Genomic DNA, 25,564 nt, shown 5'->3' with positions numbered 1-25,564 from the left:
TTTTTTCCATCATTTTTTTTGTGAACAATACCATTCCACCATTTATAGTGATTCTCTAAACAAATATATTCCTTGTCCTGATGCAGCTAATCAGCTAATGATCAAGCCCTTGATTAACGGAAGTAATGCAGTGGCAGAACAAAAATATGCACCAAGGGTGGGTCCCTAGGGCCAGGGTTGAAGAACACTTCCACATACCATGATGTGTTGTGATCAGAGCAGGCTAGTGGGAGGAGCTATAGGAGGACGGACTCATTGTAATGGCTGGAATGGAATCAATGGAATGGAGTCAACTTGTGGTTTTAATATGTTTGACGTGTTTCCATTTATTGCATTCCAACCATGACAACGAGCCCTCCTATAGCTCCTCCCACCAGCCTCCTCGGGTTGTGATGTCAAGTGATATGATCTGCAACAAAGACAGGCTACAAATGTGACTTATTATAAAGCAATGATATTCTGTGAGGTCTTGCATTGTGATATGATGCTACAGGACATGTGAATGGTAACTGATACAAAATGCACAGAAGGACATACACCTGTTTTTATAGCTACCTGTGTATTGCTGTGTCGCTATCTTAAGGTGAGGCATGTTACTATGGAAACTATTTTCCCCGTCCCTTACATAGATGGTTATCTGAAATAAAGATCCAGTCACAGTGAACTGTGTCTGTGAGAGTAGCCACTAGGCCTTTATCTGCCAAGATCGATCCAACTACAGATTTTTCTCAACCATTCAAACGGATTACAGACATTTCAATTAAAGATTTCAGGACAGGCGATATAGACAAAAATCCAGATTGCAATACATTTCCTGAATTGATACGATAACGATAAATAGAACGATAAGTTTATAACATTGATGTGCACCACCGTTTTATTCAATTATTCTTTAAACCATGTGTCAAACTCATTCCACGGAGGGCCTAGTGTCTGCGGGTTTTCGCTCCTCCCTTGTACTTCATAGATTAATTAAGGATACTAAATGGTAAAGAAGTCCCTTCACCTGGTTGTCAAGATCTTAATTGAAAGGAAAAAACTAAAACCCGCAGACACTAGGCCCTCCATGGAATGAGTTTGGCACCTCTGCTTTAAACTACCACTACTAGTTTGATGATTGTAGCCATCCATTGTTCCATGAACAATCACCTATAATAGCAAAGTTATTTCATTTCAAACTTCACATTTCTCTAGTATAGGCTGAGACGCCATGTCCATAGGGGGCACAGGGGCACGTGCCCTCTCAGATTTGTCCTGTTTAAAATATACAGTGCATTCGGAAAATATTCAGACCCCTTCAATTTTTCCACATTTTGATACATTACATCCTTATTCTAAAATGGATTAAATCGTATTTTTTTCATCATCAATCTACACACAATACCCCATAATGGCAAAGAAAAAAAAGATTTGTAGAAATGTTTGCACATTTATAAAAAATAAAATGGAAATATACTCCATTTACATAACTATTCAGACTCTTTACTCAGTACTTTGTTGAACCTTTTGCAGCGATCTGAGCCTCGAGTCTTCTTGGGTATGTCGCTATAAGCCCGGCACACCTGTATTTGGCGAGTTTCTCCCATTCTTCTCTGCAGATCCTCTCAAGCTCTGTTAGGTTGGATGAGAGCGTCGCTGAACATCTATTTTCAGAGTAAGTGAACAGATTATCGATATTTTCTGTGTCGTCGTTCAGCCACGACTGTTTAACAGATCTCTGCATGTGTGGTTCCCACAGTGAAGCATGAAGAAGGAGGTATGATGGTGCTTTGGCAGTGACACATTCTGTGATTTAGAATTCAAGGCACATTTAACCAGCATGGCTACCACAGCATTCTGAAGTGAAACGCCATCCCATCTGGTTTGCGCTTAGTGGGAATATAATTTGTTTTTCAACAGGACAATGACCCAACACACCTCCAGGCTGTGTAAGTGCTATTTGTCCAAGAAGAGAGTGATGGAGTGCTGCATCAGATGACCTGGCCTCCATAATCACCCGACCTCAACCCAATTGAGATGGTTTGGGATGAGTTGGACCGCAGAGTGAAGGAAAATTAGTGCTCAGCATATGTGGGAACTCCTTAGAGTGTGTTGGAAAAGCATTCCAGGTGAAGCTGGTTGAGAGCCAGGCTGACTCTCGGGCCGACTCTTTCCTCTGTATATATCAACGATGTCGTTCTTGCTGCGGGTGATTCCCTGGTCCACCTCTACGCAGACGACACCATTCTGTATACATCTGGCCCTTCTTTGGACACTGTGTTAAGAAACCTTCAAACGAGCTTCAATGCCATACAACACTCCTTCCATGGGCTCCAACTGCTCTTAAACGCTAGTAAAACTAAATGCATGCTTTTCAACCGATCGCTGCCCGCACCCGCCCGCCCGACTAGCATCACTACTCTGGACGGTTCTGACTGAGAATATGTGGACAACTACAAATGCCTAGGTGTCTGGCTAGACTGTAAACTTTCCTTCCAGACTCATATTAAACATCTCCAATCCAAAATGAAATCTAGAATTGGCTTCCTATTTCGTGAAACTGACTATCCTACCGATCCTTGACTTTGGCGATGTCCTTTACAAAATAGCCTCCACCACTCTACTCAACAAACTGGATGCAGTCTATCACAGTGCCATCCGTTTTGTCACCAAAGACCCTTATATCACCCACCACTGTAACCTGTATGCTCTCGTCAGTTGGCACTCACTACATATTCGTCGCCAGACCCACTGGCTCCAGGTCATCTATAAGTCTTTGCTAGGTATCTCAGCTCACTGGTCACCATAACAACACCATAACAACACTAACAACACTCCAGCAGGTATATCTCACTGGTCATCCCCAAAGCCAACAACTCCTTTGGCCGCCTTTCCTTCCAGTTCTCTGCTGCCAATGACTGGAACGAATTGCAAAAATCGCTGAAGTTGGAGACTTATTTCTCCCTCATTAACTTTAAGCGTCAGCAATCTACCTACCTACCTACCTGTTTTTATTTACTTTTTTTGCACACCAGTATTTCTACTTGGATATCATCATCTGCACATCTATCACTCCTGTGTTAATTTGCTAAATTGTAATTACTTCGTTACTATAGCCTATTTATTACTATTTGCACACACTGTATATAGACTTTTTCTATTGTGTTATTGACTGTACGTTTGTTTATTCCATGTGTAACTCTGTGTTGTTGTTTGTGTCGCACTGCTTTGCTTTATCTTGGCCAGGTTGCAGTTGTAAATGAGAACGTGTTCTCAACTGGCCTACCTGGTTAAATAAAGGTGAAATAAAAAAATTAAAAAGAGAATGCCAAGCGTGTGCAAAGGGTGGCTACTTTGAAGAATCTAAAATCTAAAATATATTTGGATTTGTTTAACACTTTTTTGGTTACTACATGATTCCATATGGGTTATTTAATAGTTTTGATGTCTGCACTAATATTCTACAATGTAGAAAATGGTAAAAATAAAGAGAAACCCTTGAATGAGTAGGTGTGTCCAAACTTTTGACTGGTACTGTATATATATATGTATATTTTATTTTATTTATTTTTTTAAGTTGGCTTTAGCTAGCACAGATAGGTTCCCAATCTCCCGACCTCATAACTAATCAAGTTCGAGTATCTAGCTTGTCTAACTACTGTATCTTAGCTGGTATGCCTGCTGGCAAGGTTGGTAGACTTTAGAAAAGCAAGCAATTACTGAATAAGACTCACATTCCTTTCAATCTTTTACCCAGATTTTAGCAGAGATGCAGAGCACATTTAGTTTGTTAAAAAAAGAACCACCAGTCAAGAGGATACAGACAGCTCAACATGTATGCTTATATATGCAGAAACATAAACGTCTTTTTGACATAGAATTAAGCATAATGATTACGGCTCTAGATTGCATGAAAAAAGCTGTTTCGGGTGTTTGAAAAATGCTAAATCCTCCAACTTCCGTATGGGGAGAGGGGGGGACGCCTCCAGACAACACCCCTTAAATTTTCACGTTCTTTGTGCCCCCTCTTTGTGCCTCCTCAGCCCCTGAGTAGTGAACGATATCAGCAAAATGCTTGCGATACGTGATTGGTATGGTTGGTGTCGATCATTTTTGGTTTATAGTCCCAGCTCTACTATCAAAGCAGGAAGCTGCAGTTGATAATTGTGCCTTTATTGAACACAAACAGATTTATGTTTTAAAAAATGGCACAGTTGAGTCACTTATGAATGTCACCACATTCATCCCTTTCTAAGATGCAACGGAATTAGACTACTTGCTGATGGTTCATTTCAAAAGGACAAAGGGTGTTCCATTCAAATCATAAAGATATTCAGGAACTACATATTTTATTTTCAGTCAACTAGTTTGACTATTCAGCAATATTCAGTAGCTCCCAATTTATTGTGGCAACTGTCATTCCATCTAAATGTAATTCACATAGACAGAAAATTAGAAGAAAAAAAACACAACCTGTATGAAATGAGTCTCCGCAGCTTTATCTTGTGCTTCAATCTCACCCAGATAAGTGCATAGACCCTCTCCCAACCTACATCTTTGTAAATCTGTCTCCATGGCTGTTGTTTTCTTACCTCTAATAACTCTGACAGTGTAAGATATGTCTCTCCCACCCACCTTTAGTTAGCCTGTGTCACCCTGGTAACATGTTTTAAAGGATCCAACTGAACTGCAAGCCTAGAAGCACAAAGAATTTGAACTTTTAAGAACAGATAAAAGTTTGCTGTCCGTTTTTGTCACTACCCTCCTGAGACACAATACATTTCTGTCCTCTCTAGTGGACATGAGTTATTGGGCCGTATCTCTGAGGCCATACAAGCCACTGTATTAAGTCCTGTTGTTTCTTTGAGAGGAGATTCTGGACTTTTCAATGATATCACGTGTCCTGTGACAACTATATCATCCTGAAAAAAATGTTTGCCGTCCAAATCAGTAGATTTCATGGAAATTAATATCTCAAGAATTGTTAAGTGAATTGTCAGGACTGTGTAATATTTTTTTCACATTAAATAAAAGCTAAATAAGAGCTTATCAAGAAATCGCCTCTGTAGTGGACACCCGTATGCTGCAACTATGTTTTCACCTACTGTGCCCACTGACTGTAGTGTTAATTTGTTTTCATATTTAAGTCCTAATGACCACTATAGAGGACAATTTAAACTTAAAACATAAATCATTTTGCAATGAAAGAACAATAATATATTTTTCTAATCTTTTTTTTTTTTGGGGGGGGGGGGTCTCAGGAGGCTACAGTAGCTTGGTGGTTTGAGAGTATAAAAGGTGTGAAGGTATTTGAAGGCCTCACATTGCAATTAGTTCTTAAGAGGGAGATCAAACTGACCCTCGGCTATGTACAGCTTCTCAATTTTTGGGGTTTCTAGTTCTCTTTTTTCTTTTCAAACCATAAGTCGGCCATACAAATTAATAATCATCTAGCTATAATGAGAAATGGCTTTTTGCAACAATTTCTTGCTTGACACTGATGAAGCTTGAACAGGGTGAAACATTTCTACAAGAGATAGAATACATTGGTTTTCTATTGAATACTTTACATCGTGGATCTGTATTTTTCTTTTTTGGGGGGTCTCAAGCATCAAATATCTCCCTGAGAGTAGGTATTGATCGGTGTGTTGGGGTAGCAGCGGGGAGAGCGTGGGTCAGAGGAGTTTCATTGCTATGTCAGATACGGTCAGTGTCGTCTTTGATCATTGGAGCAGTAACAGACTGTCCAGTCAGAGCCTTGATTCATTGCAGCCAGATAGAAGGACTGCCCCATTCTTTGTTTTGGATCTTTTAACTAGTGGTCACATCCAATAAGTTTGACTACCCACATACACAGGGTGACATACACCAATACACATAAACATGAACACAATTAACTCAGGAATTACGATTTTAATAGTACACAAAGATAGTGCGTAAATATTTCTATGGTGGGTGTGATTGATTGGATCTACACTGAACCCCAATAAATGGATTAGGCAGCCCTTCCCACACAGCACTGAAGCTGTCTACAGTCTAGAGGTGTTGGAAACCTTTCAGATGGACAGAGTGAGGGAAGCTACGTGGGCTGCATTCAAGTATCAAAGTCAATGTTCATCAAAGAGGAAAAACAAGGCCCACATGTCCTCTGCGTTTTCCATAATCTTACACTAGATTAGAGGGAAAACCTAGCAAGTCCCATACACTGAATAGGTTTTTTAGTCATTTTGACGGAACAAGGGTCCACAGGCTACTGACAAGCTGTCACACATTGCAAACGTATCACTGTTTGTCTTCAGATTGTATTGATTAGTGCTTTCTTTGCTATTCTGCCCCCGTTGGGTAGTTTAGCACACTTGCTTTACTAAGAGCGACGGCTAGCGACTGACAGGCAATTTTCCTCTCCATTTGTGGCGGTTTATTTCCATTTACTGCCAAAGCAAAGACCTAAAGCCCAAATTGGTGTTAGAACATTGGGTATCACATGATATTCTGTGCAAAGAACCACTCGGCACAACAAAACAGAGACGGCGGTAATGAAAGGGGCGGTCAGGTGGTCATTTGATCAGGAGATCCTCATCCTGTCATGGACTTCTTGGGAGTTATTTGTGGCCCTTAACTGATTTAGGGTCAATTCTTCCAACTCTCTTTGAACAAAAACCTCTCCTAAACACCCGCTCCCCGAATGTAAGAAATGATGAGTTGCACCACAAAACTGACTCTAGTCCAGTTGCTATGGGTATAAAGGCCTAAATCCATAGGATCAACAGACTCCATCATAATCTCAAGGTACTCCGTTGGTGTGACTGTTTAAGCAGAGAGATGGCACTGCTTGATGATGGATACAGTTTAGGCTTCTCTATTATGTCAATTCCCTGGGGGTTTTGGTTAACTTTACTGGTTAACAGCGCCTTAATTTTGCATACTGAGGGAAAAACCATTAACATCAAGCAGAACAAATTGTCAGATCATTCTATTAGCACACAAACAAAGAGCAGAGGAGGTTGACTCCGTCTTGTCATTCTGCAGGCTGGGTAATTAAGCTCTGCATAATATCAACAAAGCAATTACTTTGTATTTACATGTCAAATCTAATCAACATCAGAAATTACATAATTAAAGTTACCACAGGGCTAGTTTTAGAACTGTGATGCAGACTGATTTTTATTTCTACAGAACTAGTGTTTTATGTAGGACCAGATTAAATCAAATTAGCCATAGCAATGTTAATGCAGCAGAGATGTCTTAATCAGTAAACTGGAAATATCAACCTGTGCTTGGAATCTGTATGGTAGTTTTACAGTTGTGAAAACCAGATTGTCTCCCGCTGTCAAGATTATGCTATGCTAGTGGCGGCAGGTTTCTAGCTCAAATTCAAACAACACCATGAATGAAGAAATTAAACAGAAGAGGTGGTGTAATCCATTTAGTGTATTGTTTTGCTAGCAGACACCTTAGTAATAAGCATAAATTGTATAGAACTAATGCAGACATATCTAAAGCTGTAGAAAGATAATCTCAAAAGAAAGATCTAAACAATATGTACTCCATGCTTTCAAAGTGAAGGAAAAGCTATAGAAAATGTCTAATGAACCAAGATGTACAGTGCTGGCCTGGTTTCGCATCCACTAAAGTTTCTGGCGCCATGCTGGGAATGACAATGTCAAAAATATCTGAGCCAGCACAGTACAGATGAGCACGAACATGCAAAAAATGGTATACTATTCCTCTCATCAATTGGTACTGGCCCCTGATTTTGTATCTTAGTAGAGAGTGACACCTAGTGTACAACAGTGCAACTAGAAATTCATATTTCACTCCCAATAGTGTTGCCTTCATTCCCCTGTGTATCATGAATTTCAGATAAGAGTTTTACATTCCTTTAAAACTCCATATTTGCACTAGATAATGTACTGTCCTCTATAAATCTGAATCCTGAGTATACAACTCTGAATAAGTAATACTAAATAATTGACATTTCTTCATTGACATTATAGAACTAAACCATTTATGAGGGGACCTTTGACAGGTCGTTGCCAAAGATACGGGCACTGTCTACGATGGTGTCCTTCGCCAAGGTCTTCACTCTTGTCCTGGAGAATAGACTGGAGCCTGGCTCATTGAAGGCAATGTGGCCGTCTGGTCCGATACTTTGAGAGATAATAACTTAGAAAAACTAGATTTTGGTATTTGTTTCATTAGTCCATTGCTGATATAGTTCCAAAACCTTTTCCATATCAGCAATCAAGTTTTCAAGATACATAACTTTCAAAATACAAATACAGCCGGTATAAAGCCTTTTTATGAGTTACAGTACAGTATGTGCACAATTCATTTCTAAAAAAGACTCAGTAATCTTGTAAACCCAGTAGTTGGGAAAAATGGAGTTAGACTGAAATGAAAACATACTTGTTTTGGTAGAATGTTCTACAAAACCACAACAACAAAAAAAGGTCCATTAATGACTGATTAGAGATGTTTTAAAAGTTAACATGATGCCTTGACATCAAATGATTACCTAAATGATTGCCGATACAATCTTGTGAGAGCATACAATATGGCCAAGAATGACATTTCAGATACAAAAGACAGTATATTGAGTGCAAATCACTGCGGTGGCAACTTGGAAAGTATAACTGACTGTCAGGTAAACAAACCTATGGAGCGTTCAAAGCTACAAATGACATGGAATGGAGTGTAAAGGAACTATAGTGTTGTATGTTTCCCTGGTAAACAGGTCTCAACAACTCAAACTGGATTTCTTTTATCTGAGCTGGTCTAAGCATTTTGCTTTCGTCCATCCCGTCTCTAGATTGTGCAGATGGAAGAAAGAAGAGAAGTCGAGAAGGCAAATAAATCTGTTTGAGACTAATACTGCAAAGATTCTGACCTCATAATATATTGGTAACAGTTGTATATGAGAATTCATGGCATCTTTAACATATCAGCTGAGGGGGCATTTATAGTTAGCCTTCATAGTATCCTAATGCAATGTAACAAACTGAGCAAATCTCATGCACTGTAATGCTTGGTTAGTTGTTATGGCAGCCTTAAACCACAGCCCCTCAACTGAAGTGCTGACAAACAATCTCTCTGGCACATTGTCATGCTGGTTGTAGCCTACCAACAACTGGGTCCATCCACCATTTTGAGGTCTGGAATTCTCTGACTTGGTTTTATTGTCCATTATTGATCCTTTATGCTGAGTACTGGGTCCACCAGTCGGTTGTGAACATGCATTAAACCTGGAGGGAAATTAACAATTCATGGAAAACATGTTAGGTGGGTAATAATTACCAACTGGCCAGTATCAAAGTGCACTACCTTTGTTGTAATCAATTTCCTTTATAGTAAACCCTGTCCTATTCCATGCTTACCTTTGAAGTACTTGACTGTTTTGACTCTGAGCTCCAGTGTGGCGTCCTCGTCACACACAAAGATGGTGCGTGGGTGCTGCTGGAAGGCTGAGACGGTCCACATGTGGTTGACCCCCTCCTCTATTGCTTTGTACAGGGCAAAGGCTTTGTGGGCTCCAGTGATAAGAATCATAACCTATAACAAACAAACACAATCAATATAAAATCATTATAATTGAAACATCTATTGACATAAGAGTCATGTAATGAACACATTCAAAATTGCAACACAAGTTAGCTTTTGTAAAGAAAATCTACATTAGGTTAAAAAGTATATTTTGTCTACATAGTGTAAAAATATCTGTGCCATGAAAATATATGAAATAGACAAATAGATGAATATACTGTTAAGACCTAGTTTACCTCTCGGGCATCCATGACTGTCCCCACACCCACAGTTAAGGCCATGGTGGGGACCTTCGACAGGTCGTTGCCAAAGAAACGGGCGTTGGCTACGATGGTGTCCTTTGCTAAAGTCTTCACTCTGGTCCTGGAGACTAGACTGGAGCCTGGCTCATTGAAGGCAATGTGGCCGTCTGGTCCGATACCTTGAGAGAATTAATAACTCAAATTATCTTTTGGTATTTGTTTCATTAGTCCCATTATTGACATAGTTCCAAAATGTTTTGCATGTCCACAATCAAGTTAAGATATAAAACTTTCAAAATACAGCCGGTATGCTATTTTGCATCATATAATGCTATGTTTTGCATCACATATGATGCAAAATGCATCATACCGGCTATATTTCTCTATTTTGAAAGTTAGATGCACAGAAGTATGTGGATATCCCTTCAAATTAGTGGATTTGGCTATTTCAGGCACACACTTTTAAACACCTGTCAGCAACTTGAGCACACAACCATGATATCGCCATTGTCAAACATTGGCAGTAGAATGGCCTTACTGAAGAGCTGTGACTTTCAACGTGGTACTGTCATAGGATGCCACCTTTCCAACAAGTCAGTTCATCAACTTTCTGCCCTGCTAGAGCTGCCCCGGTTAACTGTAAGTGCTGTTATTGTGGAGTGGAAACGTTTAGGAGTAACAACGGCTCAGCCGCAAAGTGGTAGGACACACAAGCCCACAGAATGGGACCGCCGAGTCTGAAGCACGTAAAAATCATTTGTCCTCGGTTGCAACACTCACTACCGAGTTCCAACCTGCCATCAGCACAATAACTGTTCGTCGGGAGCTTCATGAAATGGGTTTCCATGGCCGAGCAGCCACACACAAGCCTAAGATCACCATGCACAATGCCAACCACCGGCTGGAGTGGTGTCAAGCTCGCCACCATTGGACTCTGGAGCAGCGGAAACACGGATGCCAGGAGAACGCTACCTGCCCCAATGCATAGTGCCATCTGTAAAGTTTGGTGGAGGAATAATAGTCTGGGGCTGTCTTTCATGGTTCGGGCTAGGCCCCTTAGTTCCAGTGAAGGGAAATCTTAACGCTACAGCATATGTTGAAATTCTAGACTATTCTGTGCTTGGGGAAGGCCCTTCCTTGTTTTAGCATGACAATGCCCTCGTGCACAAAGCGAGGTCCATATAGAAATGGTATGTTGAGATCGGTGTGGAAGAACTTGACTGGGCTGCACAGAGCCTTGACCTCAACCCCATTGAAGAGTGAAGGCTGTTATAGTAGCAAAAGAGGGGGACCAACTCCAGATTAATGCCCATGATTTTGGAATGAGACGTTTAACGAGCATGTGTCCACATACTTTTGGTCATGTAGTGTATCTTGAAAACTTGATTGCAAAACATTTTGGGACTTTATCAACAATGGACTAATTAAACAAATACCAAAATATCGTTTTAGGGTGGAATTTTCCTTTAAGACATTGGCTCCTTTAATGAACATAGACCATTGACAAATTGATTAATGATCAGAGGACAGTTGCATTAACATAAAGGTAGCCCTGAGACTTTGGACCCAAATTCAATCAATTGAAGATAAAATAGAAACGCACTGCGGGTCATCTCTGAATGTTTATTCTGTATTCAGGGTGTTAAAACATTAAAACCAATTTTAGCCACAGGCATGCATGCAAGTATAAAAACTGACCTCCCACAAACAAGTCAATTCCCCCAGCCTGGGTGATCTTCTTCTCAAAGGCCTCACACTCTGCTTCCAGGTCAGTGATATTGCCGTCCAGGATACTGGCATTAGCTGGATCGATGTCAATGTGCTTGAAGAAGTTGTTCCACATGTAGGAGTGGTAGCTCTCTGGGTGGGCCCGGGGCAGGCCTATAAGTAATATAAGTAATTGTTTTTCTTACTATAGTTATTTCTTACAAATTTTATAACAGTGTTCTTTTGTGCTTTCTTACTTACATATATTTAAAAAAACAGTTGCAATGTTTGAGAGGAGAGCTTGCAAGTAAGCATTTCATTGTACTGTGTGCATATAGACTACCAAATAAGCATTGATTTGGTAGGAAAGACAGGTTAGAGCAATACATTTTCTCATCATTGCTGATAGAAAGGGAGTATAAAGGCATATGCAATAAGATGGAGATGAATCGGTAGGCAAGGTTGTTTCTACTTAATTGCCTGCACCTTACCAATTTGCTAAAACAGGAGAAAGTTCAGACTTTTTGAGGCAGAGGGCCATAACTTGATGTGACATTCTTGCATTTAAAGACTAAAGCAAAAACAAATGCCAGTTTCGATCACGCTGCTAATAAAATCCAGCCAAGTCAGCTTAACTCCCAGTAGCGGCCAGCGTCACCTCCCACTTCCTCAGGTTATAAATGAGCCGAGTGGGCAGATTCTTTCTTCCTGCAAGGCTACACCATTCTGATTCTACATCACTACTTCTATTACTCCCCCAAAAACATACAGGGTCAGTTTGACATTTGACCCTTTGCTATTACTAAGGGTTTGGCTTGGGCTAAAAAAAATCTTATCCCATCTGTGGTTGGGAGTGTAATTTGTACCTGTAGGCTCAAACTCACCCACATACTCATCCATGTTGAAGGTCTTCACATATTTGAAAGAGAGATCCCCATTCTTGTAAAACTCTATCAACTTTTTGTAACAGCCAAAAGGAGTGCTTCCTAAAAGAGAGGGACATGGATGATACTTACATACCTACATGACTTGCAAACTAACATTTAGACCCTGGCAAGTTACCGTAATTACCAGATACACTTTTTTTTATCTGCAAATCAACCAAAGTTTACCTGTGGGTAATCCTAAAGTGAAGTATTTGTCAGCACTGGGCTTGAACTGGATGATTCTGTTGCGGATGTATTTGGCTGCCCATTCACTGGCCAGGTCATAGTCATCCAGGATCACCAGTCTCATTTTTGAGTTGTTGAATGGAGAGATCTAACAGGTAATCAACAAGGACCAATAAGGCAAGCTAATTTGCTAATGCACATAGCTAACTAGCTATCCAAATCATACATAAAACGTCGTCCTCACAGTTTGATAGATAGCTAACGTTAAGCATCTGCCCTAACAAGCTAATTAGCTAGCTAACGTTAGTTTGGCTTGTATTAGCTAACTTAGCTAGCGACCAAAACATCTTGCAGTCGCTATAATCAGCAACATGTGCTGGCATTCTTTTCTTTTTTTATTAACCAGAAAAGCACACTTTTTGTGAAGAACTTGTAAAATAATTAAGCAAATAGGCTCACCCTCTTGGTCTCGTTGTGAATCTGGGCTATTTCAAGTTGACCGTTTTTTCTTGCTTTCTGACGACACAATGTAAACACACTGTACTGATCACGTTATTCACCTCCGGTTGTTCATACGACCAGTACGTGCTCATTCATTGGCTTCTTAGTGAAGGGGGGACTTCTGGAGGAAAAGAAAGCGGAAGCGGACGCTGGTGTGGATTGTGAATGTAATGGCGGTAGAATCAAGGAGATATTGAATATTGTCCAAAACAATGGAGAACAGAGCGAAGTAATGTACAGTTCTGAGAATGCCCCTTCGTATCTTGTAGGAGTACAGTTTGTTAATGAGGAGCAGCTGATTGGATTACCAATATTGAAAAATCTATTTCAAATTTCCAAACTGAGATTTCCAAAGTGCTGGGTAAAGTGAAGGCTGTGAGGATCACGATAGGCGTGCTTGCTTTGAGTTTTTGTACTTCTCTGATCATAAGGAACGTGTGTTGCGTCTCACCCGCTTTGAGAAGTGTGACGTATGTCTCTTCGGGACAGGGAACCCATGAAGGTGTTAGTATCTGGCCTCTTGTGGGAAGTCGATGTTGAAGAGATGAAACATATTCCTGGAGTGATCGTGCGGTGAATTATGAAAAAGTGAAGTCTCTTCTTTTTTTTTATATTAAGTCTCTCCCTATTCAAGTTCAGTTTGTTATATAAACTACAGAGTCAGACTACAGAGTCCCAAGACCAATGCAGTGTGATCACTGTAAAGCTTTTGGACATGTTTCAAGTGTTTGCAGAAGGGAGAAGCCGAGATGTCCAAGTTGTGGAAAAGATCATGTCATGTGTTTTAAAAGTGATGAAAATGAGACATGTTAAATGTGATGGGACCCATGAAGCCACATCTTTGGAATGCCCAACAAGTGTGAAAGATAATGAGGTGGCCAAAGTCAGGGCTGTCTAGAGCACTTCATATGCAGCGGCTGTTAAAAGGGCTGAGGGTTCAAATTGTGCAACTGAAGAGTTTGTGGTGGTGGATAGGCCTTTTACCACAGGCTGCAGGGGTTGCCTTTCACCAGCAGTACCCAGATATTTTAAAGGTCAAAAAGGTGTACTTTGTGGCCTTTTATAGCTATGGTGATCAATGGCACTGCCAATGTGGAGAGAAGGTCCAGGAAGATAGATATTATTGTGGATGCAGATGAGCGGTTCCTGTGACTGACAAATTTCTTGGCAAAGGACTTGCATGGAGTATTGTCACAAGCCCTACCACCCTCTCAGGCCTTAGAGCCTGAGAAGGGAGATATGGAGATTTGAAGGAAAAAGTGGGAGTTGTGTTTTGGTTTTGTAAATGTACTCTTTTTTAATTTTTGGGGGGGGTGGATTAAGTTACGTATTGATTTTATTTTTACCTTTCAACCTGTCCAGTTGGTGGCGGCAATACTTTTTGGGGTTGTAGTCCACCATAAAACCCACAGAAGGAGGGACTTATGAATTGGAAAAACGATCTGCGAAGAACAAGAAGTTATCAATGAGAATACTGCTAAATGGTTTTTAAACCAGTTAAATGTAACTAAATGTAATCTAAAATATAATCTACGTAATCCCCAAAAGTAATTATTTATCATGAGGGCCATAAACAATTAGTAATGCTGCATATCAAGAAAGGTTAAAATATTACTTTTCTAGTAGTCACTTTTGAGGGCACAAGCTCGATTACAGTAACTTACAAATATAATAAAAATATGAAAATATTAAATATTTTATGATGTATTTTCTATTCAACAAAACTGTATGATGATAAGGCTTGAAATGACGTATATGCTTTTAAATATAGTATAATCAAATTATAGAAGGACAAACTAAGATTTCATCTTCCTTATTAGTGTAAATACATATTTGTATGTTTAGTGTTAGAAAATATACAAATTTTCTCTAAATGTCTATCAAAATGTCTGCCCCCATTTTAGCTGAGAAACGTTCAATGTTCTCTTATATCGAGGCTGAGTTGAGTTTTGATAACTGGTCAAGGGATTTGTTAGTCAGTCAATCAAATGTATTTATAAAGCCCTTTTTACATCAGCCGATGTCACAAAGTGCTGTACAGAAACCCAGCCTAAAACCCCAAACAGGAAGCAATGCAGATGTAGAAGCGCGTAACAACATTGAGTCAAAGAAAGTAGTACAGTATAAAGAACTGCTTCACCAGTAGAAATCCCCGATCAGACTTGTAGACGATGTCATGGCGATGTGGCTATCATAGCTCATATGTACAAACACGTCATCGTGTCTAACGGTCGTCTCATACCGAACTGCACATGTGCAGGCCGTTAAATCAAAGGCACTCCTTTGTTATATACAGTACCAATCAAAAGTTTTACTCATTCAAGGGTTTTTCTTTATTTTTACTATTTTCTACATTGTAGAATAATAGTTAACATCAAAACTATGTAATAACACATTTGGTCATGTAGTGACCAAAAAAGGGTTAAACAAATCAAAATATATTTTAGATTCTTCAAATTAGCCACCTTTTGCCTTGATGACAGCTTTGCACACTCTGCATTTTCTCAACCAGCTTCATCTGGAATGCTTTTCCAACAGTCTTAAAGGAGTTCCCACGTATCGTATGCTAAGCACTTGTTGGCCGCTTTTCCTTCACTCTGCGGTCCAACTCATCCCAAAACATCTCAATTGGGTTGAGGTCAAGTGATTGTGGAGGCCAGGTCATCTGATGCAGCACTCCATCACTCTCCTTCTTGGTCAAATAACACTTACACAGTGTGCCTTGAATTCTAAATAAATCACAGACAGAGTCACCAGTAAAGCACCCCCACACCATCACACCACCTCCTCCATATATCACGGTGGGAACCATACATGCGGAGATCATCCATTCACCTACTCTGCGTCTCACAAAGACACTGCGGTTGGAACCAAAAGTCTCAAATTTGGACTCATCAGACCAAAGGACAGATTTCCACCGGTCTAATGTCCATTGCTTGTGTTTCTTGGCCCAAGCAAGTCTCCTCTTCTTATTGGTGCCTTTTAGTAGTGGTTGATTTGCAGCAATTCAACCATAAATTCCTGATTCACGCAGTATACTCTGAGCAGTTGATTTTGAGATTTGTCTGATTCTTGAACTCTGTGAAGCATTTATTTGGGCTGCAATTTTTGAGGCTGTTAACTCTAATGAAATTATCCTCTGCAGCAGAGGTTACTCGGGGTCTTTCATTCCTGTGGCGGTCCTCATAAGAGCCAGTTTCATCATACCGCCTGATGGTTTTTGCGACTGAACTTGAAGAAACTTTCAAAGTGTTCTTGAAATTTTCCGGATTGACTGACCTTCATGTCTTAAAGTAATGATGGACTGTTGTTTCTCTTATTTGCGCGGTTCTTGCCATAATATGGACTTGGTCTTTTAACAAATAGGGCTATGTTCTGTATACCACCCCTACCATGTCACAACACAACTCAAATGTATTAAGAAGGAAAGAAATTCCACAAATGTACTTTTAAGAAGGCACATCTGTTAATTGAAATGCATTCCAGGTGGCTACCTCATGAAACTGGTTGAGAGAATGCCAAGAGTCTGCAAAGTTGTCATCAAGGCAAAGGGTGGCTACTTTGAAGAATCTAAAATACCAAATATATTTTGATTTGTTTAGCACTTGTCTGGTTACTACATGATTCCACATGTGTTATTTCATAGTTTTGATGTCTTCACTATTATTCTACAATGTAGAAAATAGTACAAATAAAGAAAAATCCTGTAATGAGTAGATGTTCAAACTTTTGACTGGTACTTTTGACTGGTACCCCTCTCCTGATTGGAGTAAACTAATGGAAAACAACACTTCTACTTCCAGCTTATACATACTATATACATTTATGGACACAATATATTTTACAATAGTTATCTTTTTAAATCAGACTTTATTAATATAATGACTCATTTACACGAGAAACTCTACAGAGCACCAATGGCTACAATGAATGGCTAAATTACTTCTGGACACGTAGAGTGGCGGAGCGCCTCCTCCTCACCACTCCATTCATACAGTCCCATGTTTACCACATTCTTGCCGGTATAAACCTTTTATATCTCCCTTGCAGATGCCGGCCAGTGTAGAAGCGGAGTAGACGTGGGCGGATGTGTGTGGACGTCTATTTGAATAAATCCATTGAATATTCACCATCACAAAGAAATCCATTATTAATACATTTTAAGCAGGCCCTAAGAAACATTTTAAGACTAATAAAATGTATTTTCAACTGAATAGAATGGCATATTTTGTTACTGGTCTGTGCAGCCTATATGGTTGCGCCATGCGCATGAAATCAAAAGTTATTTTGTTCATTAAACAGACAAGACACACTTAGGCTACGCTGATTTTTCCCACAACTTGTGTCATGCTAATGTGTGGAACCGCTGTCATATAAAAAAAGTTATATTTTGAAACAGAACTCAAGGCAAGCCCATGCTTTTTTGATTCACATTTAATCTAAAAAAAAAAATTATAGGCCTACACTTATTGCATGCTAAATGTTTCTGATCAGTGGTAGATGAGCAAACAAATAACAAAGAGATATACCACCTCCACTTATTTGCCCAACCAGAGAATTAAACAAATATGCAGTCGGAGATTCAGTGAAACAAAATCACATTGATTGATTAAGACAAGTCACAGGCTTTTGGCCGGGAGTAGGCCTCGGCTACTAAGCGACTACGAATGAAGAGCAAAATAATCCACTTGTTAAACTACATAACATATTGGCAAAATGTTCTGATCAGTGCTAATAAATGAGACAACTAGACAAGATGATCATGAGCAGCACTGACCTCAACTTTCCACAGCCTAATTGTAACCTAATCAATATCCAAATGGATAAAAATAAAAATCTGACATTGATTGATTTATCAAGACCCCACGCTTGTCTCAAAGCAGCGCGAAACGGTGCTGACCACACGCAGGTAGGCTATTGCTTCAGTCATGGGTATTATAACAATTGGATGACTTTGCAAGCAACAATTTGATGCTATCAATTGCATTAGCCTACTTTATTCCAATATTTTCATCATTCAGTGATATTTGTTCCCACAGTATTTCTTTATGGATCTATCTAGTTGTGGTTAAGAAAACAGTACATGTGGTGGGCTATGCGAAGAGATGGGTAAAGTGACATGCCTTGCAAAGTTTAGAACTGACAGGATGATAGTAGTAACGTGTGCTGCCTAGCAACCATCAAGAGTTTAAGAGTTTAGTGCTTGTCAATGCCACCTCAGCATTCCGGCTACATTCCATACTAAACTGTAGGCAGAACTTTATGGCAATCATGACTAGGTCTATAAATAAAAGTAGAGGCTTTTTCACCGGCAATACCTTTCATATATAAAGAAAAAAGGTTGTTGGGATGCTAATGTTGGTGGGAAAATATCTTGGTTTGATAGGTGTATGAGTAAATAGGAAAAAAGCTACACATGTAGGTTCTCCCTTACATGTTCCTGAGATTCTTACCTTTCAGGATTGGGGTCAAAATAGCGAATAGCTCCAACCGTTCAAAAGTTAGGACAAATATTGTAGGAAGAAGATAGAAACAGCTGTTTGTCTCACCCGCTAATAGTGCTAATAACAGACATTGTTTTTTTCCTCTCCAATCTTAGCGAGATTGACAGCTCTGACCCAATGAGATCTTAGTCGCGCAATTTTAACATCAAACTAAGATGTTTTGTGCAGTATTTCTCACTGAAAAAAATAGCATGAAAATTAGTTATCTCATTGAATGACAACTTTATTAAAGAATCCCTACAGTTGACCAATCCCCGAAGAAGGGGTGTAGACTGCGGCTCCGAACTATGGTTTGCCTCTAGAAAAACAGTGTTGCGCCCGAACAGCCAGAAAAACCCTCACTGAAGTCCAAAACGAACAAAAACGTCGCAAAATGTCTTAATATATGCATGAACTCTTCTGAACTGTTTCGGCTGGGAAGCATGCGGAAGCCTTATTAAGGGTGGTCAACCATATTTCAGGGGGGCCGTTGCCACCCCTCTGACAATGACCCCAATGGAAATGAGAAAGTCAAATCCAAGTGGGTATCCATTCAATTTCACTTGCTCTTTGTTTTCAGACCACATGAAGTCAATGTTTTAATCCTGCTAAACAGATTCTGAAATAAGGGATGCTCCAGATCTATGCCGTTCTGAACATCTTGTGGATGGCCAGTGTAGTATCATCTAAAATAAGGATGCACGACAATGATATTCTAGCTTCAGCATGTTTACTAGTCTAGTCTGTGCATGTCATACAAACAGTTGAAGTCAGAAGTTCACATACACCTTAGCCAAATACGTTTAAACTCAGTTTTTCACAATTCCTGACATTTAATCCTAATACAAATTCCCTGTTTTAGGTCAGTTAGGATCACCACTTTATTTTAAGAATGTTAAATGTCAGAATAATAGTAGAGAATGATTTATTTCAGCTTTTATTTCTTTCATCACATTTCCAGTGGGTCAGAAGTTTACATACTCTCAATTAGTATTTGGTAGGATTGCCTTCAAATTGTTTAACTTGGGTCAAACGTTTCGGGTAGCCTTCCACAAGCTTCCCACAATAAGTTGGGTGAATTTTGTCCCATTCCTCCCGACAGAGCTGGTGTAACTGAGTCAGGTTTGTAGGCCTCCTTGCTCGCACCCACTTTTTCAGGTCTGCCCATCATTTTTCTATAGGACTTAGGTCAGGGCTTTGTGATGGCCACTCCAATACCTTGACTTTGTGGTCCTTAAGCCATTTTTCCACAACTTTGGAAGTATGCTTGGGGTCATTGTTCAAGGTCATTCAAGGTTTTACTGCTAACCTACAACGCATTACATGGGCTTGCTCCTACCTATCTTTACGATTTGGTCCTGCCGTATATACCTACACGTACGCTACGGTCACAAGACTCAGGCCTCCTAATTGTCCCTAGAATTTCTAAGCAAACAGCTGGAGGCAGGGCTTTCTCCTATAGAGCTCAATTTTTATGGAATGGTCTGCCTACCCATGTGAGAGACGCAGACTCGGTCTCAACCTTTAAGTCTTTACTGAAGACTCATCTCTTCAGTGGGTCATATGATTGAGCGTAGTCTGGCCCAGGAGTGTGAAGGTGAACGGAAAGGCTCTGGAGCAACGAACCGCCCTTGCTGTCTCTGCCTGGCCGGTTCCCCTCTCTCCACTGGGATTCTCTGCCTCTAACCCTATTACAGGGGCTGGGTCACTGGCTTACTGGTGCTCTTCCATGCCGTGCCTAGGAGGGGTGCGTCACTTGAGTGAGTTGAGTCACTGGCGCGATCTTCCTGTCTGGGTTGGCGCCCCCCCCCCCCCCCCCCCCCCGGTTTGTGCCGTGGCGGAGATCTTTGTGGGCTATACTCGGCCTTGTCTCAGGGATGGTAAGTTGGTGGTTGAAGATATCCCTCTAGTGGTGTGGGGGCTGTGCTTTGGCAAAGTGGGTGGGGTTATATCCTGCCTGTTTGGCCCTGTCTGGGGGTATCATCGGATGGGGCCACAGTGTCTCCTGACCCCTCCTGTCTCAGCCTCCAGTATTTATGCTGCAGTAGTTTATGTGTCGGGGTGCTAGGGTCAGTCTGTTATATCTGGAGTACTTCTCCTGTCTTCCGGTGTCCTGTGTGAATTTAAGTATGCGCTCTCTAATTCTCTCTTTCTTTCTCTCTCTCGGACCTGAGCCCTAGGACCATGCCTCAGGACTACCTGGTATGATGACTCCTTGCTGTCCCCAGTCCACCTGGCCGTGCTGCTGCTCCAGTTTCAACTGTTCTGCCTGCGGCTATGGAACCCTGACCTGTTCACCGGACGTGCTACCTGTCCCAGACCTGCTGTTTTCAACTCTCCAGAGACAGCAGGAGCGGTAGAGATACTCTTAATGATCGGCTATGAAAAGCCAACTGACATTTACTCGTGAGGTGCTGACTTGTTGCACCCTCTACAACCACTGTGATTATTATTATTTGACCATGCTGGTCATTTATGAACATTTGAACATCTTGGCCTTGTTCTGTTATAATCTCCACCCGGCACAGCCAGAAGAGGACTGGCCACCCCTCATAGCCTGGTTCCTCTCTAGGTTTCTTCCTAGGTTTTGGCCTTTCTAGGGAGTTTTTCCTAGCCACCGTGCTTCTACACCTGCATTGCTTGCTGTTTGGGGTTTTAGGCTGGGTTTCTGTACAGCACTTTGAGATATCAGCTGATATATAAATACATTTGATTTGATTGTCCATTTGGAAGACCCATTTGCGACCAAGCTTTAACTTCTTGACTGATGTCTTGAGATGCTTCAATATATCCACATAATTTTCCTTTCTCATGATGCCATCTATTTTTTTAAGTGCACCAGTCACTCCTGCAGCAAAGCACCCCCACAACATGATGCTGCCACCCCCATGCTTCACGTTTGGGATAGTGTTCTATGGCTTGCAAGCCTCCCCCTTTTTCCTCCAAACATAACAATGGTCATTATGGTTTCATCAGACCAGAGGACATTTCTCCAAAAAGTACAATCTTTGTCCCCATGTGCAGTTGCAAACCATAGTCTGGCTTTTTTATGGCGGTTTTGGAGCAGTGGCTTCTTTCTTGCTGAGCGACCTTTCAGGTTATGTCGACATAGGACTCGTTTTACTGTGGATATAGATACTTTTGTAACAGTTTCCTCCAGCATCTTCACAAGGTCCTTTGCTGTTGTTCTGGGAATGATTTGTACTTTTCGCACCAAAGTATGTTCATCTCTAGGAGACAGAACACATCTCCTTCCTGAGCGGTAGGATGGCTGCATGGTCCCATGGTGTTTATACTTGCGTACTATTGTTTGTACAGATGAACGTGGTACCTTCAGGCATTTGTAAATTGCTCCCAAGGATGTACCAGACTTGTAGAGGTCTGCAATTTTTTTTCTGAGGTCTTGGCTGATTTCTTAGATGTTTCTTTGATTTTCCCATTATATTTTTTTTCTTTTTTCTTTAACTAGGCAAGTCAGTTAAGAACTTTTCTTATTTTCAATGACGGCCTAGGAACAGTGGGTTAACTGCCTTGTTCAGGGGTAGAATGACAGATTTGTACCTTGTCAGCTCGGGGATTCGATCTTGCAAACTTTCAGTTACAAGGCCAATGCTCTAACCACTAGGCTACCTGCCACCCCAATACTTTATATCTAGCAAAGAGGCACTGAGTTTGAAGGTAGGCCTTGTAATACATCCACAAGTACACCTCCAATTGACTCAAATGATGTCAATTTGCCTATCAGAAGCTTTTAAAGCCATGACATAATTTTCTGGAATTTTCCAAGCTGTTTAAAGGCACAGTCAACTTAGTGTATGTAAACCTCTGACCAACTGGAATTGTGATACAGTGAATTATAAGTGAAATAATCTGTCTGTAAACAATTGTTGGAATAATTACTTGTGTCATGCACACAGTAGATGTCCTAACCGACTTGCCAAAACTATAGTTTATTAACAAGAAATTTGTGGAGTGGTTGAAAAACGAGTTTTAATGACTCCAACCTAAGTGTATGTAAACTTCTGACTTCAACTGTAGGTACAGATACCCACAAGGGCCATCTTACTACATCTTCCCCCCTCCAATGAACAATAATTCAACATTCATAACCACTGAAGCATATCTGAAATGCAATTTGGAAACCAGTGTTATTCTCTTTATTAACATGCATCTTCACATCCTGGACCAGTTTGAAAGCATTAAATTACACAGTCTGAACACCTATGCATTAACTTAGGTACAGTCTCTTTTCGCTGGGTATGGTCCCCAACAGTATGTATTCTATTCACGTAACATAGTCTTTCAAGCCATAAGACTCCTGAACAGCTCATCAAATGGCTACCCAGAATATTTGCATTGTCCCCCCCACCCCCTCTTTTACGCTGCTGCTACTCTCTGTTTATTATCTATGCATAGCCACTTTAATAACTCTACTTACATGTACACATTACCTCAATTACCTCGACTAACCGGTGCCCCCATTACATTGACTCTGTACCAGTACCCCCAGTATATAGCCTCGCTATTGTTATTTTACGGCTGCTCTTTAATTATTTTTTTAGGTATTTTTCTTAAAACTGCATTGTTGGTTAAGGGCTTGTAAGTAAGCATTTCACTGTAAGGTCTACACACCTGTTGTATTCGGCGCATGTGACAAATAACATTTGATTTGATTATAGGATTCTATGGTTATAACAAGCAGTAGCAATCTGCAGAAGGTTATGTACAGTCCATTAAAACGACACAAATCTTTTTCTCTGATCTGTCGTTGCTGGCTATATGTCAATAGTGATGGTTATCATGTTCCTGATGGCGTGGTCACCATACTCCATGGTGTGTCTATGGGCATCATTTGAGGACCCCAAAAAGATTCCTGCCCCCATTGCTATCATCGCTCCTCTCTTTGCCAAGTCCTCCACCTTCTACAATCCCTGGATCTACGTCATTGCCAACAAAAAGTACGCTTTCGCCTCTTGCTCTTGTTTATTCTTCTTTATGATAAGTGACCATAATACCTACAGTGCCTTCGGAAAGTATTCAGACCCCTTCCCCTTTTCACACTTTGTTACATTACAGACTTATTCTAAAATTGATTAAATTAATAAAAAATCCTCAATCTACACACAATACCCAATAATGACAAAGTGAAAACAGGTTTTTAGAAATTGTTGCAAATTTATAAAACTGAAAAAACAGATACCTTATTTACATAAGTATTCTGACCCTTTGCTATGAGAATCGAAATTGAGCTCAGGTACATCCTGTTTCCATTGATCATCCTTGAGATGTTTCTACAACTTAATTGGAGTCCACCTGTGGCAAATTCAACTGACTGGACATGATTTGGAAGGGCACACACCTGTCTATATAAGGTCCCACAGTAAAAAAATATCCATGAGGTCGAAGGAAATATCTGTAGAGCTCTGAGATAGGATTGTGTCAAGGCACAGATCTGTGGAAGTGTACCAAAAAATGTCTGCAGCATTGAAGGTCCGCAAGAACACAGTGCCCTCCATCATTCTTAAATGGAAGAAGTTTGGAACAACCAAGACTCTTCCTAGAGCTGGCCGCCCGGCCTAACTGAGCAATCGGGGGGAGAAGGGCCTTGGTCAGGGAGGTTTCCAAGAATCCGATGGTCACTCTGACAGAGCTCTAGAGTTCCTCTGTGGAGATGGGAGAACCTTCCAGAAGGACAACCATCTCTGCAGCACTTCACCAATCAGGCCTTTATGGTAGAGTGGCCAGACGGAAGCCACTCCTCTGTAAAAGGCACATGACAGCCAGCTTGGAGTTTGCCAAAATTCACATAAATACTCTCAGACCATGAGAAACAAGATTCTCTGGTCTGATGAAACCAAGATTGAACTATTTTTCACGTCTGGAGGAAACCTGGCACCATCCCTACGGTGAAGCATGGTGGTGGCAGCATCATGCGGTGTGGATGTTTTTATGGCAGGGACTGGGAGACTAGTCAGGATCGAGGAAAACATGAACGGAGCAAAGTACAGAGAGATCCTTGATGAAAACCTCCTCCTGAGCGCTCAGGACCTCAGACTGGGGCGACGGTTTACCTTCCAACAGGACAACGACCCTAAGCACACAGCCAAAACAACGCTCGAATGGCTTCGGGACAAGTCTCTGAATATCCTTGAGTGGCCCAACCAGAGCCCGGACTTGAACCCGATCAAACATCTCTTGAGAGACCTGAAAATAGCTGTGCAGCGACACTCCCCATCCAACCTGACAGAGCTTGAGAGGACTGCAGAGAAGAATGGGAGAAACTCCCCAAATACAGGTGTGCCAAGCTTGTATCGTCATACCCAGCAAGACTCAAGTCTGTAATCGCTGCCAAAGGTACTTCAACAAAGTACTGAGTAAAGGGTCTGAATAATTATGTTAATGTGATATTTGAGTTTTAATTTGATTTATACAAAAAACATTTTTTTCTTTGTCATTATAGGATATTGTGCGTAGATTGATGAGGGGAAAAAACGATTTAATACATTTATAATAAGGTTGTAACATAACAGAATGTGGAAAAAGTCAAGGGAGCTGTATACTTTCCGAAGGCACTGTATATATATTTACAGTGTAATTACAGTATATATACACACTGTATGGTATTTATTAATTGATTTTACTGATGTTAGAGGATGGGATAGGTGTAAGCAACTTTAAAAGGACTGGACGTTAAATGGGTGTCCTGACTCTCTGAGGTCATTAAAGATCCCATGGCACTTATCGTAAGAGTAGGGGTGTTAACCCCGGTGTCCTGGCTAAATTTCCAATACCATCACGGTCACCTAATCATCCCCAGCTTACAATTGGCTCATTCATCCCCCTCCTCTCCCCTGTAACTATTCCCCAGTTTGTTGCTGTAAATGAGAACGTGTTCTCAGTCAACTTACCTGGTAAAATAACGGTAAAATAAAAATTTATAAAAAATAAAAAAATCCTGCCCTACCAAGCTTTCTAGACCCTACCAGTGGTCATGAGA

General features: G+C 40.7%; 1 protein-coding gene across 1 annotated transcript; it reads right to left on the bottom strand.

Moving 5' to 3' along the window:
* Positions 1–7,392: 7,392 nt before the first annotated feature.
* Positions 7,393–13,151, bottom strand: LOC129811800 (glucosamine-6-phosphate isomerase 2). The gene is made up of 7 exons (XM_055863429.1): positions 13,043–13,151; positions 12,584–12,731; positions 12,356–12,457; positions 11,463–11,645; positions 9,759–9,943; positions 9,357–9,531; positions 7,393–9,224 (listed from the first exon to the last, which is right to left on the bottom strand). Exons 2-7 carry the CDS (start codon positions 12,705–12,707, stop codon positions 9,166–9,168), a joined length of 828 nt encoding a protein of 275 aa, XP_055719404.1. The 5' UTR covers positions 12,708–12,731; positions 13,043–13,151; the 3' UTR covers positions 7,393–9,165.
* Between the last annotated feature and the right edge of the window lie 12,413 nt (positions 13,152–25,564).

This window comes from Salvelinus fontinalis, chromosome 15 (genome assembly GCF_029448725.1).
Source record: "Salvelinus fontinalis isolate EN_2023a chromosome 15, ASM2944872v1, whole genome shotgun sequence".
Lineage (NCBI taxonomy): Eukaryota > Metazoa > Chordata > Actinopteri > Salmoniformes > Salmonidae > Salvelinus > Salvelinus fontinalis.
The sequence above is the reverse complement of the archived record's forward strand: the minus strand, read 5'-3'. Positions and strand labels throughout refer to the sequence as shown.